Consider the following 14,417-nt stretch of genomic DNA (forward strand, 5'->3'; position numbering starts at 1 on the left):
AGGGAAGCAGTTTGGATGCTGTAAAAGCATATCATTAGTAATGGGGAAAGGAGACTAGAAGGAAACATGTCTTTCTGGCAGCAGATCAAAATGTAAACGGTGTTTGTGGGTAATGGTGGGAAAATGATATTTTGGGGCGTTTGAGCCTCATCTCACCCTGAGGCCCCTTTTTGTTGTTTTAAATACCTGATCTTTCCTGCACCTTGCAGGCACCAATGTTTGCTGATAGGGAACCTCACTCTGGGGGCAGAGCGGGTTTAGAAGCATTTGGGTGGGGAGAGGCAATTAGGGAAGCCCACCCTCCCTCAGTCCTGGGGGGAGCAGGGGTGGGCGGGGGAGCCCCCCTCAACCCCAGTCCAGGGTGGAGGCGGGGCGGGAGCCCTGGCCCGTGGGGCTCAATGGGAAGCAGCTGCAGCGCGGAGCTCATTCATGTGCAGGGAGGAGGCGCCTGTGCGCCGGCTCCCCCTCCCGCTGCCTGCCTGGCAGGGAGTCCGGGGAGGGGCCGGCTGGGGCGGGCGGCGCTGGTAGCTGTCCTGGGTGTTGAAGCTGCTGCCGGATCTAGGGAGCCGCCGGGAAGCGACGCCAGCCCGGACAAGGCAGCATGGACTGAGCGCCGGAGGGAGCGGACCGGGCAGCCGCCTGCGATGGGCCAGGCATGATGGGGGCGCTCGGCTCCATGCTCCCGCTGCTGCTGCTGGTCTTCGCCGTCGCCCCGCACAGCCAGCTCCCGCGCGCCCGAGCCGGAGCCGGAGCCGCCGCCGCCGCCAGATTCGGTGAGTGCTGCGGCCGCAGAGGAGGGACCGGGCTGGGCGGAGTGGGAAGGGGCTGGGGTCTCACAGGTGAGCGGGGCTGCCCGGCGACGGCAAACGGGGCAGCCCTGGGAGACAGTCCCCCGCAGCCCACCTCGTGTGCGCCCCGCCCCGCCGAGCGCCCCGTGTCAGCCCCCCGGCCGCCCTCAGCCCGACCCACCGAGCGCAGCCCGCCGCGCCGAGCGCCCGGTGTCAGCCCCCCCGGCCGCCCTCAGCCCGCCCCGCCGAGCGCCCGGTGTCAGCCCCCCCGGCCGCCCTCAGCCCGCCCAGCCGAGCGCCCGGTATCAATCCCCCGGCCGCCCTCAGCCCGCCGCGCCGAGCGCCCGTCCTCACCCCCCCCCCCGCCGCCCTTAGCCCCCCCCCCCGGCCGCCCTTAGCCCGCCCAGCCAAGCTCCCGCCCTCAGCCTCCCCCGCCCAGCCGAGCGCCCCGTGTCAGCTCCCCGGCTGCCCTCAGCCCCCCGGCCGCCCTCAGCCCGCCCCGTCGAGCGCCCCGCCCTCAGCCTCCCGGCCGCTGGACGCCTCCTGTCAGCCCCTCGGCACGAGCCCCCAGCCCTCTCCCGTCAAGCGCCTCCTGTGAGAGCCCCCAGCCCACGCTGCTGTGAGCCTCGTGTGTGACAGCCCCCCAGTTCCTCCCCACACACCAGGTTCAGAGTCAGATGAAAGACCCCCGCAACTCACCCCACTGCCAGTATCATGAAACCCGCCCTCCCCCCAGCTGCAGAGCCAACTGCCAGACTCATCATGGTGTGGGGTCTCCAGAGACTCACTCCAAACCCACCCCCTTGAGATCATGGTGTGAGATCTCCCTGCCAAACTGACCCCACTGAGATCATTGTGTGAGATCCCCAGAGACCCTCCTGCGAGACCCACCCCACTGAGTCCATTTTGTGAGATCCGCCCCACCCCAGAGACCCTCCTGCCAAACCCACCCCAGTAAGACCATTGTGTGAAACCTCCCCACTGAGGGCTTTCAGGTGAAATCCATCTGAACAGAGATTACACCACCAACAGTATTTATGAGAGCTCCCCAATGTGCCTACTTGTGCTTGTGTCACTGGGAGCATTCATGTGAGATCCCCTGCAGCTAAACTCACTCCACTGAGACCATTCATTTGAGGCTTCCCACAGAGATCCCCAACACCAGTTCCCTAATCTGCTCATCAAATTCAGCCACGGAGATCAACTACATGGGACCCCCTCAAACTAATCTCATCCTGCTGAGACCCCTACCAAACTCAACCTATTGAGACCATTAGTGTGAGACACCCCTCCCCCCCAACAGAGCCTTCTCCAACTAAATTCATCTCACTGAGTCCCCCTCTCAGACTTAAAACTTCCACTGAAACCTTCCATCACTGAGCCCCCAAAATTAAAAGTACCCCCACTGCCACCCACCCCAAACTAAATGCACCAAGGTCTCCATATATTTACTCTCCCAAAATCTAAACTCATTGCGCTGGACCCCTCACATGCTTTAAACCCATACTGAGATCCCTATACAAAGAAATTCCCAAACAACCCCCCACTGAGATACCCAAAATTAACCCACCCACTGACACAATACTGAACCCCAAGTTAAGCTTAACTCACGGAGAGCCCCCAAACTATTGAACAATATCCCATGAAGACCATCAAAAAGCGTTTCCTGCTGAGACCTTCTCAAACTAAGCCCTGTTGTTAAGATTCAATTTAAATAAACCTCCCACAGACAACTTCCAAGCATTAAACCTTGCACTTGAATTCCCTAAATTCAGCTCTCCCAAATCATGAGACCCCCAACACTAACCCTAATCTACTCAGAGATGCTCTTACAACTAACCTCAGGCTCTGCAGCTAAACACTAAATCTTCTTATCCAAACCCCATCGCAACAAGCTTTTCCTTTCACTGAAACTCTGATAACTAAATCCCAATCAAAGCTACCCACGATGATCTCTATCCAAACAGTCACCCTGACTTACAGCTTCCTACGGTGACTCACCTTGCAAGAGGGTGGTGGTAACTTGGAGAGTTTTGCATTTGGCATCATTTTAGTGGCTGCATGGACTGGTTAGTGGGATCAGAATGTCTAGGTAAATTAGCTTCCTCTGAGAAATACCCCTTTCTATAATAAAACAAATTAAAAACAGAGGAACCCCTCCAAAGCAAACTGTGCAGTTTTCCTAATGCTAATATTGTCTGTTAAAAAGGATTAAAAATGAAGCTAATGATTTCAGTTCAAGCCAGAGAGAATAAACATTAAATGCTTGGTGTGAGGGGGGTTGGTGAGATACGTTTTTTAGGGAGAAGGATTTTGGACTGAAGATAGTAGCAGCATCCTCAGTTGTTTCAGTCATGGAGCCCACTCTTCATGGCCTCATGGGAAGAATGCCTGTGTCCAAAATCTTCAGATATTGTCTTAGTATTTTCTTTTATTTTAAGAATGCAGTCATTTACATTCTGCTTCTTGACACAATTCAGTTTCTGGTTCCTGGTGCCCTGAACATAAATTTAAAATCTTTTGGGAAATCACAAGAAGTCTGAAAGTATGGATCTGTTTGAAAAGGAGGAAAGGCTCTATTGCCTTTCAGAAAAGCCAGGAAAATAAACGGCTGTAGCACTGCTGGGTATGGAAACAGTTTTAAAATCTCCCATCCTTTTAGAATTTTATTAATCACTCTCTGGAACATCATTTCAGTATCTTGTTAATTGTGAGTTCAAAACTTTAATTTTTACTAATTTATGGAGGGTTTGTACTATTGTAGGCAACAATTACTGCAAGAAAAACAAATGTAACACTGTACAGGATGTCTGAGTTTTTTGGTTGCCGTGGAGGTTATACATTTGTTTTCCTCTGTTTCAACACAATCCCACTTTCTTAACACACAGTAATGCAAATATACACAGATACACTATACAACCTCTATAATAAATGTTGGAGTCCACTTAAAAACAATGTACCTATAGAAAAAATCATATTTAGTTTGTATTTAGTAGGTGATCCAGTAAGTCTCACTATAGACTGACTCATAAATATAAATATACACCCTTGCAGAACCTCATAGGACATTTTTGTGTGCAAAATGGTTGTATAAGTTATTAATTACAATAAAATGATCATCTTCAAATGATGACCTATCTATTTTATAACAAATACCTACATGGTTGTTTCAAGAAGTTGGGGATTAACAAATTAAAAGGCAAGATAAAATATTAGATCTGTACATCTTCCTTCCTCTGCCCCCATATTGCACATACTATTGCAAGTCGTTCCTGTAAGAATGTGTTTTTATAAGATATCATTATCAGCAAGAGAACATACTGCCTGCTACTGCTTCTTGACATTTAAAATACTTCTTTACTGGTAGCATTTTTCATGCAACTAAATGTGAAAATGTATGGCAAAAAAACTAGATTTAGCCAAGAAGAGATGGTCTTATCTTTTCCAACAAGGTGTTCAGTTTCAGAGAGAAAGAAAACAGCTGAGTACATTGTATCCAGTATAGACACTGTGTTCAGAAGACTGATTAAAAATAGAGCTGATAGTTTAATATTCTAAATTAATCCTTATATGTTAAAAGGACACTGCCAACTTGAATTTTTGGTGGTGAACTATATTAAAAAACAAGGACACAAATAACCATTTCTGACAGAGCAGCCTAAAAACAATATATCCTTATTTTGTTTCCTAATTCTGTTAGAATTTTTACATTTTTTTCTGCTCCCCTACTGGTAGTAATATTGATCTTTTCGGCGAGTCAGTTTCTTCCTTACTAAATAACTGCACAGGAGAAGCAGTAAAATTGGCTGTACACGACGTTTTCAAATACATAAATCAAGCAGTTTTTAATCTTGGGTGTTGCTTATAGCTATAGTAGGTACAACATTTTCATACAGAATTATTGGTTTCAATTTGATGGTGTCCCTTTTAAAAAGATACAGCTGGATCTGATTTTCATATTAGATGACTTAGATGCTATGGGAAACTTGGGAACAAAAGAAATTGTCAGTATTGTTTATTACACTATTACATTGAAGAGATGATTTATTTGTACTAAAACATTAAACTTAGTTCAGTACTTTAAGGTGAGTAAGTCACCTTAATATTGGTATTAAGTAATTGTAGTTTTATGTTTAATTTTATTTTAGATATGGTGACTTAAAATATACTTTTGTAATGCAGAAGGTGATGCTTGTGAACTGCACTAAAATGGATGTGGTTATTTGTGCAAAAAAGTTAATATTTTATGATGTATTTTGAATGTAGCAATGTAGGTCTACTGTGGTTTATAAACTTGAGTTCCGTTTTTGTATCTTTAGCTCTCTAATATGACTGCAATAAATCAGTGTTGTTTTGGAAAATAAATTGTTGGAAACAATTGTTTCCATGTGCCCTATAATAACAGTTGCCTTCAAAGTGCTATGGAAATTATTTTATCAAAATTTGTTGTAAATGTAAACCAAGATCAAATGGACTGTAATTTATGTGGCAGCATTTCAGTTTAGAAGGAGTAGGAAAGATCCTTTTTTTGATAAATCAGTAACTGTAGGTTCCATTCATGCTTGTCACGTACAGTGAATGAACATTTCATTTCAGTTGCAGGTTAATTTTAAAAATGGTAGGTAGGTAGAAACTGATTACATTAACTTATAGACTATTAGATAGTGCTGCATATTATTCGTATAAGTTTCACAAAGAACACTGTGCTAAACAAAACTGACTTGGGATTCAGTCCCGGGACTACTTATATGAGTAAAGTTAAGCACGTGCTGAATAACTGCCAGATCAGGGGCTTGGGTTCCTCCCCCGCCCCCCAACAGAGAGTGAGAGGGAGGGAGGAGGAGGGTCTGTATGAATATGGAGTTAGTTCTACATCCAAATGTTGATTCTTAAATTACAAGAATACTGAATGGCTGACAAGACTGAAGAAAGGATACAGTGTTTTTTTGGTCAGTGGTTTGAGTTCAACCTAGGATTAGTAGTGGCTGAAAGTTGCTGCCATCTGATGGCTAGTTATTGGGCGATGGCAAATCAATTTATCTCAGTTTAGTACTTAGTGGACAGGTGTTAACATTACCAAACCCACCTGTGATGGGGACTGGGCTTACCAGTGGTGCTTTCTAGTGATTAGGTCACTGTATCCCAGCTCTCTCCTGTTCCCAGTGTCCCTCACCAGCAATCACTCCAACGCTATGGTGGTCCACCTTTTGGTAGATAGCAACGTGGCCCTCCGGCTGGGTCACCATTTGGGTTCACCCTCTTCTGGGATAACAGAGTTAAACAAAATATATACAGTCCAACATCCCCACAAAAGAAAGGGTCTTCAGCTCACCTCTGGGCCCCTGTGGGTGGCATGCCATTGACTCAGTGATTACAGTAACTCTCTCTTCTCTGGGGGGCAGGGTTGGGGAAAGGGGTTTAATGCCCCAGTGACACGGAGCACCCCTGCATTCACACTCTACACACTAGTGTAATCATTTTGTACAAAATATGCATTGAGATGGCATTTGAAAACTAATATCAAATATTTTTTGAGTGATATATGTACGTGGTGGGTATTAAGAGATATGGGTATATACTGGAATTATGACTAAAGTGTGCTTAAACTAGGCATGTTGGGGAGTTGGTAAACAGGTCCCACATAGACAAAGGAATGTGAATTTGAATCTCTGACTGGCCTGTTCTTCAGGCAAAGGCAACGAAGTTCCATATTTGCATGTAAGTAGTAAACAGGACCATCAAGACAGTAGGGAAAGGAGATGGCAGGAAACAGAACAATTTGCATTTAAGCTAACAAGTGGGGAAGGAAGAGCATGAAGCTTCATTTACCACCAGACTCCATGTTGTCTTCCTAACAGCTTTAATAAACTTTACTTTGAAGGGTTACCCTCATAAAAATCAATTTCACAGGTTTACTGGTCTCTAAAGAGCGGAGGTCTAAAGTGATAAGCAATTGAATCAACTGATCGTATACAATATTACTTTATTATAAAAGTGCATAGAGTGAGAATAAATGCATAGATCTGAAATCTAATGATACACTGGTGATTAAAATCACTGTGAAATGTATGTATTAACACTATATGAGGAAATATGGATACTTAATTATATTAAGTTTTAAAGTCTGTGGCCAAACAGGGAGAAACAGGTTCCCTCCCAGACAAGACAGAAGGCAGCTATTTACCTGTTTCCTATATAAATTAAGCATAGTGGAATCAAGACAATGGAAGCCCTATTTACATACAGGGGGATGGAAAGCCCAAAGGAAGGGAAGAACAGTATGGTCATCCTGCTTCTTGAACTGAGGTAATTGAACTCTGGAAGATATACGCAAAAACAAAAGCCATCTTTAGGATCCATCACTAGACAGACCTAAGGGAACAGAGCTCTTGCAAGCTGAGAAAGATAGGTCATTCAACCAAGGGGGAGAAGGGGTTAAAGTCTCTGGAAACTGAATACAGTAGAGAAACCATCCCGAAGAAAGCCTATACCTTGCTAGATTAAATTTTAGACTTCTAGATATGGTGTTTTCACTTTTATAAGCTTGTAATGCTTTCTAACATTATTCCTCTTATTTGGCATAACTTAATTTATGTCCTATGGTTAATAAATTTGTTTTACGTTTACTGTAAACCAATTCAGTGCTGAGTTTAAATGGAGGGATGTATTTACCCCAGTTAAGTTAATAAGTTGTGATGTGCTTTTGTCTGTTTACAAGAACAAATGAACCTTAGTATGTCTCAATCAAGGTTGGTGGATGCCAGGTTGGGCTGCTGGAGTCAGAGTTGCAAAACCAGGGCTGGCTGCATAGCACACAGACACTCAGGATGTGACCTGCATGCAGGGCTGGATTAACTCTCTTGTGGTCCTGGGGCTATTAGATTTTGTGGGGCCCCTGGCAGTTTGGAGTGCGGGAGTGGGCTCAGGGCTGGGGCAGGGGATTGGGGTGTGGAAGGGGGTGCCGCTCCAGCTGGGGGGGGTGGGGCCAGGGATGGAACAGGGGGTTGGGGTGCAGCAGGAGGTTCGGGTTGCGGGCTCTGGGTGGGAATTTGGATGCGGGAGGGGGCTCCGGGCTGACGTAGGGGGTTGGGGTGCAGGGTACAGGCTCTGGCTGGGAGACGCTTACCTCGGTTGGCTCCTAGTCGGCGGTGCAGCAGGGCTAATGCAGAGTCCCTGCCTGCCCTGGCTCTGCGCTGCTCTGCTCCCCAAGGTGGCCGGCATGTCCGGCCCCTAGGCGGAGGGGCCAGGCTGCTCTGTGCAATGCACGCTGCCCATGCCCACAGGCGCTGCCCCCGCAGCTCCCATTGGCTGCGACACTGGGGGTGGGGGCAGTGCACAGAGATTCACTGAATGCCTCTTGCCTAAGGGCTGCAGGGGCATGCTGGCGCTCGCAGGGGCGGGGCGCTGACACTTGGGGACCGGTGTCTGGTCCGTGGAACAAGGACTTGCTGCAGGCCAGAAGAAAAGAAGCAGGAGGCCGCATCGGGCCTATGGGCCTCCTCTTAGCCTGAGGCTCTGGGCTGAAGCCCCTAAAGCCCTTGTGTTAATCCGGTCCTGCCTGCATGCCTGGAGGCTGGCTGTAAGTGTCCCAAGCTGGGAGCTACAGCAACAAAGCATTGTAAGGCACCCAGTGTTGCAGGGCAAGTGGTGATACAACCCCTCACTGGTCTGGATTTCACACAGAATCAAACTCCATCACAGCCCCTTCCACAAAATGGAGGTTGATAGAGGAGCCAGGGCCCTCTCTCCATCTCCAACAAACTCTGACCCTGGGCCCCACGAGAAGCAATAATAGCAAATACCCCAGAATGATTCAACCGTGCTTCCCTGCGATCCATTTCCTACCACTCACTTCCCCCAGGGCCTCAAAGTTTTTTCACTTGCAGTCCAACAGAAAATAGCATAAACAACTGACTTTTCCACCCAGCTGGGCTCAGCTGGTAACCTTCTTTGCAGGCTAACTCCAGCTTCAGACTGTCGCAAATTCATGACTTTCACTCCCACTCTCCAAGATCATTACAGTCTGCCTCTACCCAGGGTTTTAGGCAGGCCGCAGTACCTGATCAATTCCTGCCTCCAGTCAGGCTTCCAGCTCAGGGCTCAGCTACCCAGGCTTCCCTCAGTCCAAGAGAAAAAGCTCTCAGCTACCTGTCATGTGGGTTTCCTCCTTGGTCCCTCCTTTAGGGCCTGAGGTACCTGTTGTTGGTACTGGGATGGGTGGGCCTAGGGCCACCCAAAAGAAATGATCTGCCCCCCTCAACTGAGGGGAGGAACCATTGAACCCAGGCCACAAATGAATTATTCAGACAACAAATGAAAAAACAGATTGAAAAATCTGGGCTCCAGAGGAGGACACTGAGCAGAGAATCCCTGACGGTGTCCACTGCTCCTTCAAAGATGTCTAAGGAGTCAGTGGACACAGCCCAGAGGAATGATCATAGGACTGGAAATAGCTCCCACAGTCACAGAGCATCTCCCCATTGAGCTTCCTCCTCGTGGTTTGTGGATGGCCATTTCGGCCAACTTGAGCAGGAGGCCTGAAAACTACAGAAATAGCAAGTTGGGGGAAATCTCTTGCATTCCGTTATGCTTTTACATTGCCTGTGCAACTGCTGATGATGGACTCCAGCACTCCAAAAGAGTTCCACTTCCATTTCCAACAGATCCCAAAAGCAATATATATCCCAGCTTCATCAAATTTGTACTCCAGCACAAAACCTGAGCAATGTCGTCAGGTGTTCTTATATCAACAGATTGGCACCTCTGACTGTCACACATTCCATATATTTGGATAGTTATTCTGCCTGAATATTACTGAAGTTACCACCGTTAAGGTTTAGAGGCAGATTTAGGAAGGAGTAGTTTATGGGATTGGATGAAAATGAGAAAAGGGATTAGAGATTGTTTTAGAGAGAAAGATGGGAAGGGAGAGGGGTGGTGGGAAAGAAGTTTCTGATAGGTTGTCTTAACTTTGCATATGAGAAATCAGCTAGATGTTGGGCAGGGGCAGGGGAATGGGGATAAGTGGCATGTTTCTGTGCCGGGAGTCAAGTTCAGGACAGGTGTCAGGGAGTAGAAGCATAAAAGTAAATGTGGAAGACTTAGAGATGTTTGGAAAAGGGAAGAGAGGAGTTGGGGATTAGACAGCTGTACAGGATCATGGGAGAGAGGAGCAACGGTGTGAAATGAAGAGTGGGTCAAATTATAGGTAGATGCCATGGAACTGACAGAGAGGTTTAGGGAGAGTCAAGGTCAGCAGCAAAATCATAGAAGATTAGGGTTGAAAGAGACCTCAGGAGGTCATCTAGTCCAACCCACTGATCAAAGCAGGACCAACCCCAACTAAATCATCCCAGCCAGGGCTTTGTCAAGACGGGCCTTAAAAAACTCTAAAGATGGAGATTCCACCACCTCCCTGGTAACCCATTCCAGTATTTCACCACTCTCCTAGTGAAAGAGATCTTCCTAATATCCAGTCTAGACCTCCCCCACTGCAACTTGAGACCATTGCTCCTTGTTCTGTCATCTGCCACCACTGAGAACAGCCTAGCTCCATCCTCTTTGGAACCCCCCCTTCAGGTAGTTGAAGGCTACTATCAAATCCCTCCACACGCTTCTGCAAACTAAATAAGCCCAGTTCCCTATCCTCGTAAGTCATGTGCCCCAGCCCCCTAATCATTTTTGTTGCCCTCTGCTGGATTCTCTCCAATTTGTCCACATCCTGTAGTGAGGGCTCCAAAGCTGGATGCAGTACTCCAGATGTGGCCTCACACGTGCAGAATAGAGGGGAATAATCACTTCTCTTGATCTGCTGGCAATTCTCATACTAATGCAGCCCAATATGCTGTTAGCCTTCTTGGCAACAAGGGCACACTGTTGACTCATGTCCAGCTTCTCGTTCACTGTAACCCCAGTCCTTTTCTGCAGAACTGTCGCTTAGCCAGTTGGTCCCCAGCCTGTAGCAATACATGGGATGCTTCCATCCTAAGTGCAGGACTCTGCACTTGTCCTTGTTGAACCTCATCAGATTTCTTTGTCTAGGTCATTCTGGGCCCTATTCCTACCCTCCAGTGTATATCTCTACCCCGAGCTTTGTGTCATCTGCAATCTTGCTGAGAGTGCAATCCATCCCCTCATCCAGATCATTAATGAAGATGTTGAGCAAAACTGTCCCCAGGACCGACCCCTGGGGCACTCCGCTTGATATTGGCTGCCAGCTAGACATCGAGCCGTTGATCACTACCCATTGAGCCTGATGATGTAGCCAGCTTTCTATCCACCTTATAGTCCATTCATCCAATCCATACTCCTTTAACTTTCTGGCAAGAATATTGTGGGAGACCATATCAAAAGCTTTGTGAAAGCCAAGGTATATCACGTCCACCACTTTTCCCATATCCATGGAGCCAGTTATCTCATCCTAGAAGGCAATCAGGTTGGTCAGGCATGACTTGCCCTTGGTGAATCCATGTTGACTGTTCTTGATCACCTTCCTCTCCTCCAAGTGCTTCAAAATGGATTTCTTGAGGACCTGCTCCATAATTTTTCCAGGGACTGAGGTGAAGTCTGTCGTTCCCCAAATTCTTCTCCTTCCCTTGTGCATCATATTATGCAATGGACAGGATGTCAAGACAGGTGTAAGTGGGAAGCCATTGTGAGGAGCGGAGGTGGTGGTCAGAGAGAGGGGAGCACTAAAACAGAGAAGTTGAAGTGAATCATGCATGGTGAAAATGAGGTTGAGAGATTCCAACTGATGGGAAGCATCGGTCCGTAGTTGGAGGCCAAGAGAAGTGGTAAAGGGGATTCAGGGGTTGGGTGTAGCTTATGGCAGTTGTGTTGGGGAGAGAGAGAGAGAAATGATGTTGTTGTTTCAAAATCACAGTTAAAGGGAAGGTTTGAAAGTGGGAAGAGAAAGAGGGGAGTCCTGCCACAACAGGGAAGTAGTGTGTGTGGGGGAGGGAGAAAGTAAAGTAATCTATGGGCCTTTCAGCAGCCTAGACCCAAATCTATTGTGAGACCATTAGGCTTTGGTGATTGTAAGTGAGGGAAAGGGGTGAGAAATGAGGGTAATGGACAGCATGGGATTTGTTAGAGATGAAACAGACATTCCAGAAAGAGAAGTTGAAGGGAGCAGAGCAGAGAAATAAACAGCAAGTCGGAGTAAGAGTGACAGACTCAAATGCAGGAGGAAAGGTCAGGGAGGGAATGGGTAGAAGGAAGGGGAACCTGAGAGAAGAGGTGCTGGATTGGGTCCATAAAGAGGAAGCAGGAAGAGGAGGAAAGGGAAGTGCATATGAGTGAATGACTATTGAGCTTTTTAATGTAAGTTTCAGTTCTTTAGATGGTAATATATATTTTTATCCCAACCAGTATAAGTGAACCTCTATATACTGCAGCATTCATGATAACACTCATTATACTGTTCAGAAGAAGAAGAATATTTATCTTATAAAAATAATTATTAAATTTAGGATCATGTTTATAAGGTGATTAAAGAGGCTTAGCTTTAAGGAACCCATTCCCTTTGAAAAATAAAGCGTGCTATAGGAAATTACAGTATCTTGTTCTCCGTATTTTTTTTCATTTAGTGCAAACATGCTTTATTGGTACTAATGACAATTCACTGATGCAGAATGCCTCTTAATGAAATACTAAGAATTATTTATCAAATAACATTTTGTGTAAGATCAAAATCAGTTTATAAATCAGATTCCTCCACAAGTTTTAAAGAGTAAAACCAGTTTGCTAGGAGAGTCTATGAGAGTTTCAGTGGGTCATAGGGGGAACCAGGTCTTTTGTTTAGTCACAGTCCAGCTAGACACACTAAGTGTGTAAGTGCTGCATAGGCTGCCTCATGTTTCATTAGCAGTACGTTTCCACCCTTATGTGAAGGGAGACGTCTCTGATGAGGCGAGTGTTGCACAGTCATACACCATAGTTGGTACAAAGTTTGACCACTGTGACTGATTAACATGAAATTATGATGTGGAAGTCCACTGGAGATGGAGCTGATAGGGAACGATTGTATGGCTGGTTGAGTAACATTTTTAATTTTGTTTTACTTTGCTCAGATCTGAATTTAAAATGTGGCTTCAGAGGGTGACAACCAATTAGTTCAACTAAATCACCACCAGGGAATTTGAGTTTGTTTTCTAAATCTTAAAAATATCTAATTACACTATATTTGTCTTGGTAAAGGTGGGTCTGTAGAATTTTAATTTTGATTATGCAATATGTTATATATTAGCTGTTGCTTTTAATCCACTTCATACCGGAGTATAGCTCAGGGCTTGCTTTGATATTGCAGAACCTTACTTGAAATAACATGTGCCAGATTCCATCTAGCCCTTACTAAATATGACCAGGTTCCCTCCCACCAGCCCTCTCCCCTCCTCCCCATCTATGTATTCACAAGAACCGCTGGCTATCTCTTGGTTTATTACAACCAACTTCAAGTAATAGAGACCCCTCTCCACCTGTTTGAGAAGCACTGCATTCACTGGTGAACCTCCCTCACCCCACTACATGGAGTAGGAATTAAAGATGTGGAGTCAAAACAAATGGTCTAAGTAAAAAAATAAAGAAAAACAGGATTGTGAAGTTAGGAATTAAATGTCTGTTTTGTTGTTTTTGGCCATAGAATTAGATGTGAGCGGAGAAAAGAAATCAAGGGTATATGGTGCAGCATTGCCAATCTCAAGCATTCAAAAATCATGTGTCACGCCTCCAAAAATCATGAAAGTGGTATAAGAGTCATGAGATTTTTTTAAAATAATTAATTTTGGGTTCTTTTTATATGCTTTCTAGTTTCAGCATTTCGGGTGTGCTGGCTTTGAGTTTTCAAGCTTTTCTCCATAACCATGAGTGCTAGAAACTTACTTTCTTTTTAAAATGAAAGGTGATATTCTTATGCAGTTTCCTTATCCAGGAGTTAGGGCTTCAGGAAATACATGAAAAATTGCAAGAATCTTGATAAAACTGGCAATACTGATGGTGTTTCAGCTGTTGTGGATTGGATGTGCGATGCATGGGCACCTTGAAGAACAGGGTCTGATGTGGCCACAGTGGTTGCAAAGATGAAATACATATTCATTTTACTGAAGTGCTAAAACAAATGAAGGAATGTAAAATACTGCAAAAGATTACCGTATTTAAACCATATTTTAGACCCCTGGACATTTCTACCCATCTTCAGTCTTTTCCAGCTGTAGCAAACAAAGGGCAAGGCCCTGCAAAATGTTGAGCACTAGGGGCCCCAATACAGTTAAGCATTTAAATGTGACTAAACTCTAAGTGCACAAGTGGTCCCATTGCAGTTGAGACTGCTCTCCTGCTTAAAGCGAAGTACGTAGTTACTTGCTTTGTTGGACTGAGGACAGAGAGCTCAGCATTTTGAAGGATTGAACCTTACAAATATGAAAATGTTAGGTCCTCCAGTTATGCACAAAGCTTAACAGGAAAAGTGATGTAAAAAAATGAGATTTATAACAATATGGCGGACAGAAGAGAGATTTTTAGAAAGGCAGTAGTGATAAAATTGCAGCTCTGGGTCCAATTGTCCTTATATGATTAAAATGTTCAAGATATTGAGCCTAATTATATTCATTCTCAAGTGGATGGTAAAACTCG

General features: G+C 45.6%; 1 protein-coding gene across 2 annotated transcripts in view; it reads left to right on the plus strand.

Moving 5' to 3' along the window:
* Positions 1-484: 484 nt before the first annotated feature.
* Positions 485-14,417, plus strand: part of PTPRN2 (protein tyrosine phosphatase receptor type N2) — a 1,019,026-nt gene continuing 1,005,093 nt past the window's right edge. The window contains exon 1 of one of the 2 annotated variants that reach the window (XM_074946270.1): positions 485-773. In XM_074946270.1, coding sequence (XP_074802371.1) covers positions 656-773 — 118 coding nt within the window. In that variant the 5' untranslated portion in view covers positions 485-655. The remainder of the gene's footprint in view (positions 774-14,417) is intronic. The other variant, XM_074946267.1, reaches the window with a different exon arrangement.

The sequence above is a fragment of the Natator depressus genome, chromosome 2 (assembly GCF_965152275.1).
Source record: "Natator depressus isolate rNatDep1 chromosome 2, rNatDep2.hap1, whole genome shotgun sequence".
NCBI classification, from domain to species: domain Eukaryota; kingdom Metazoa; phylum Chordata; order Testudines; family Cheloniidae; genus Natator; species Natator depressus.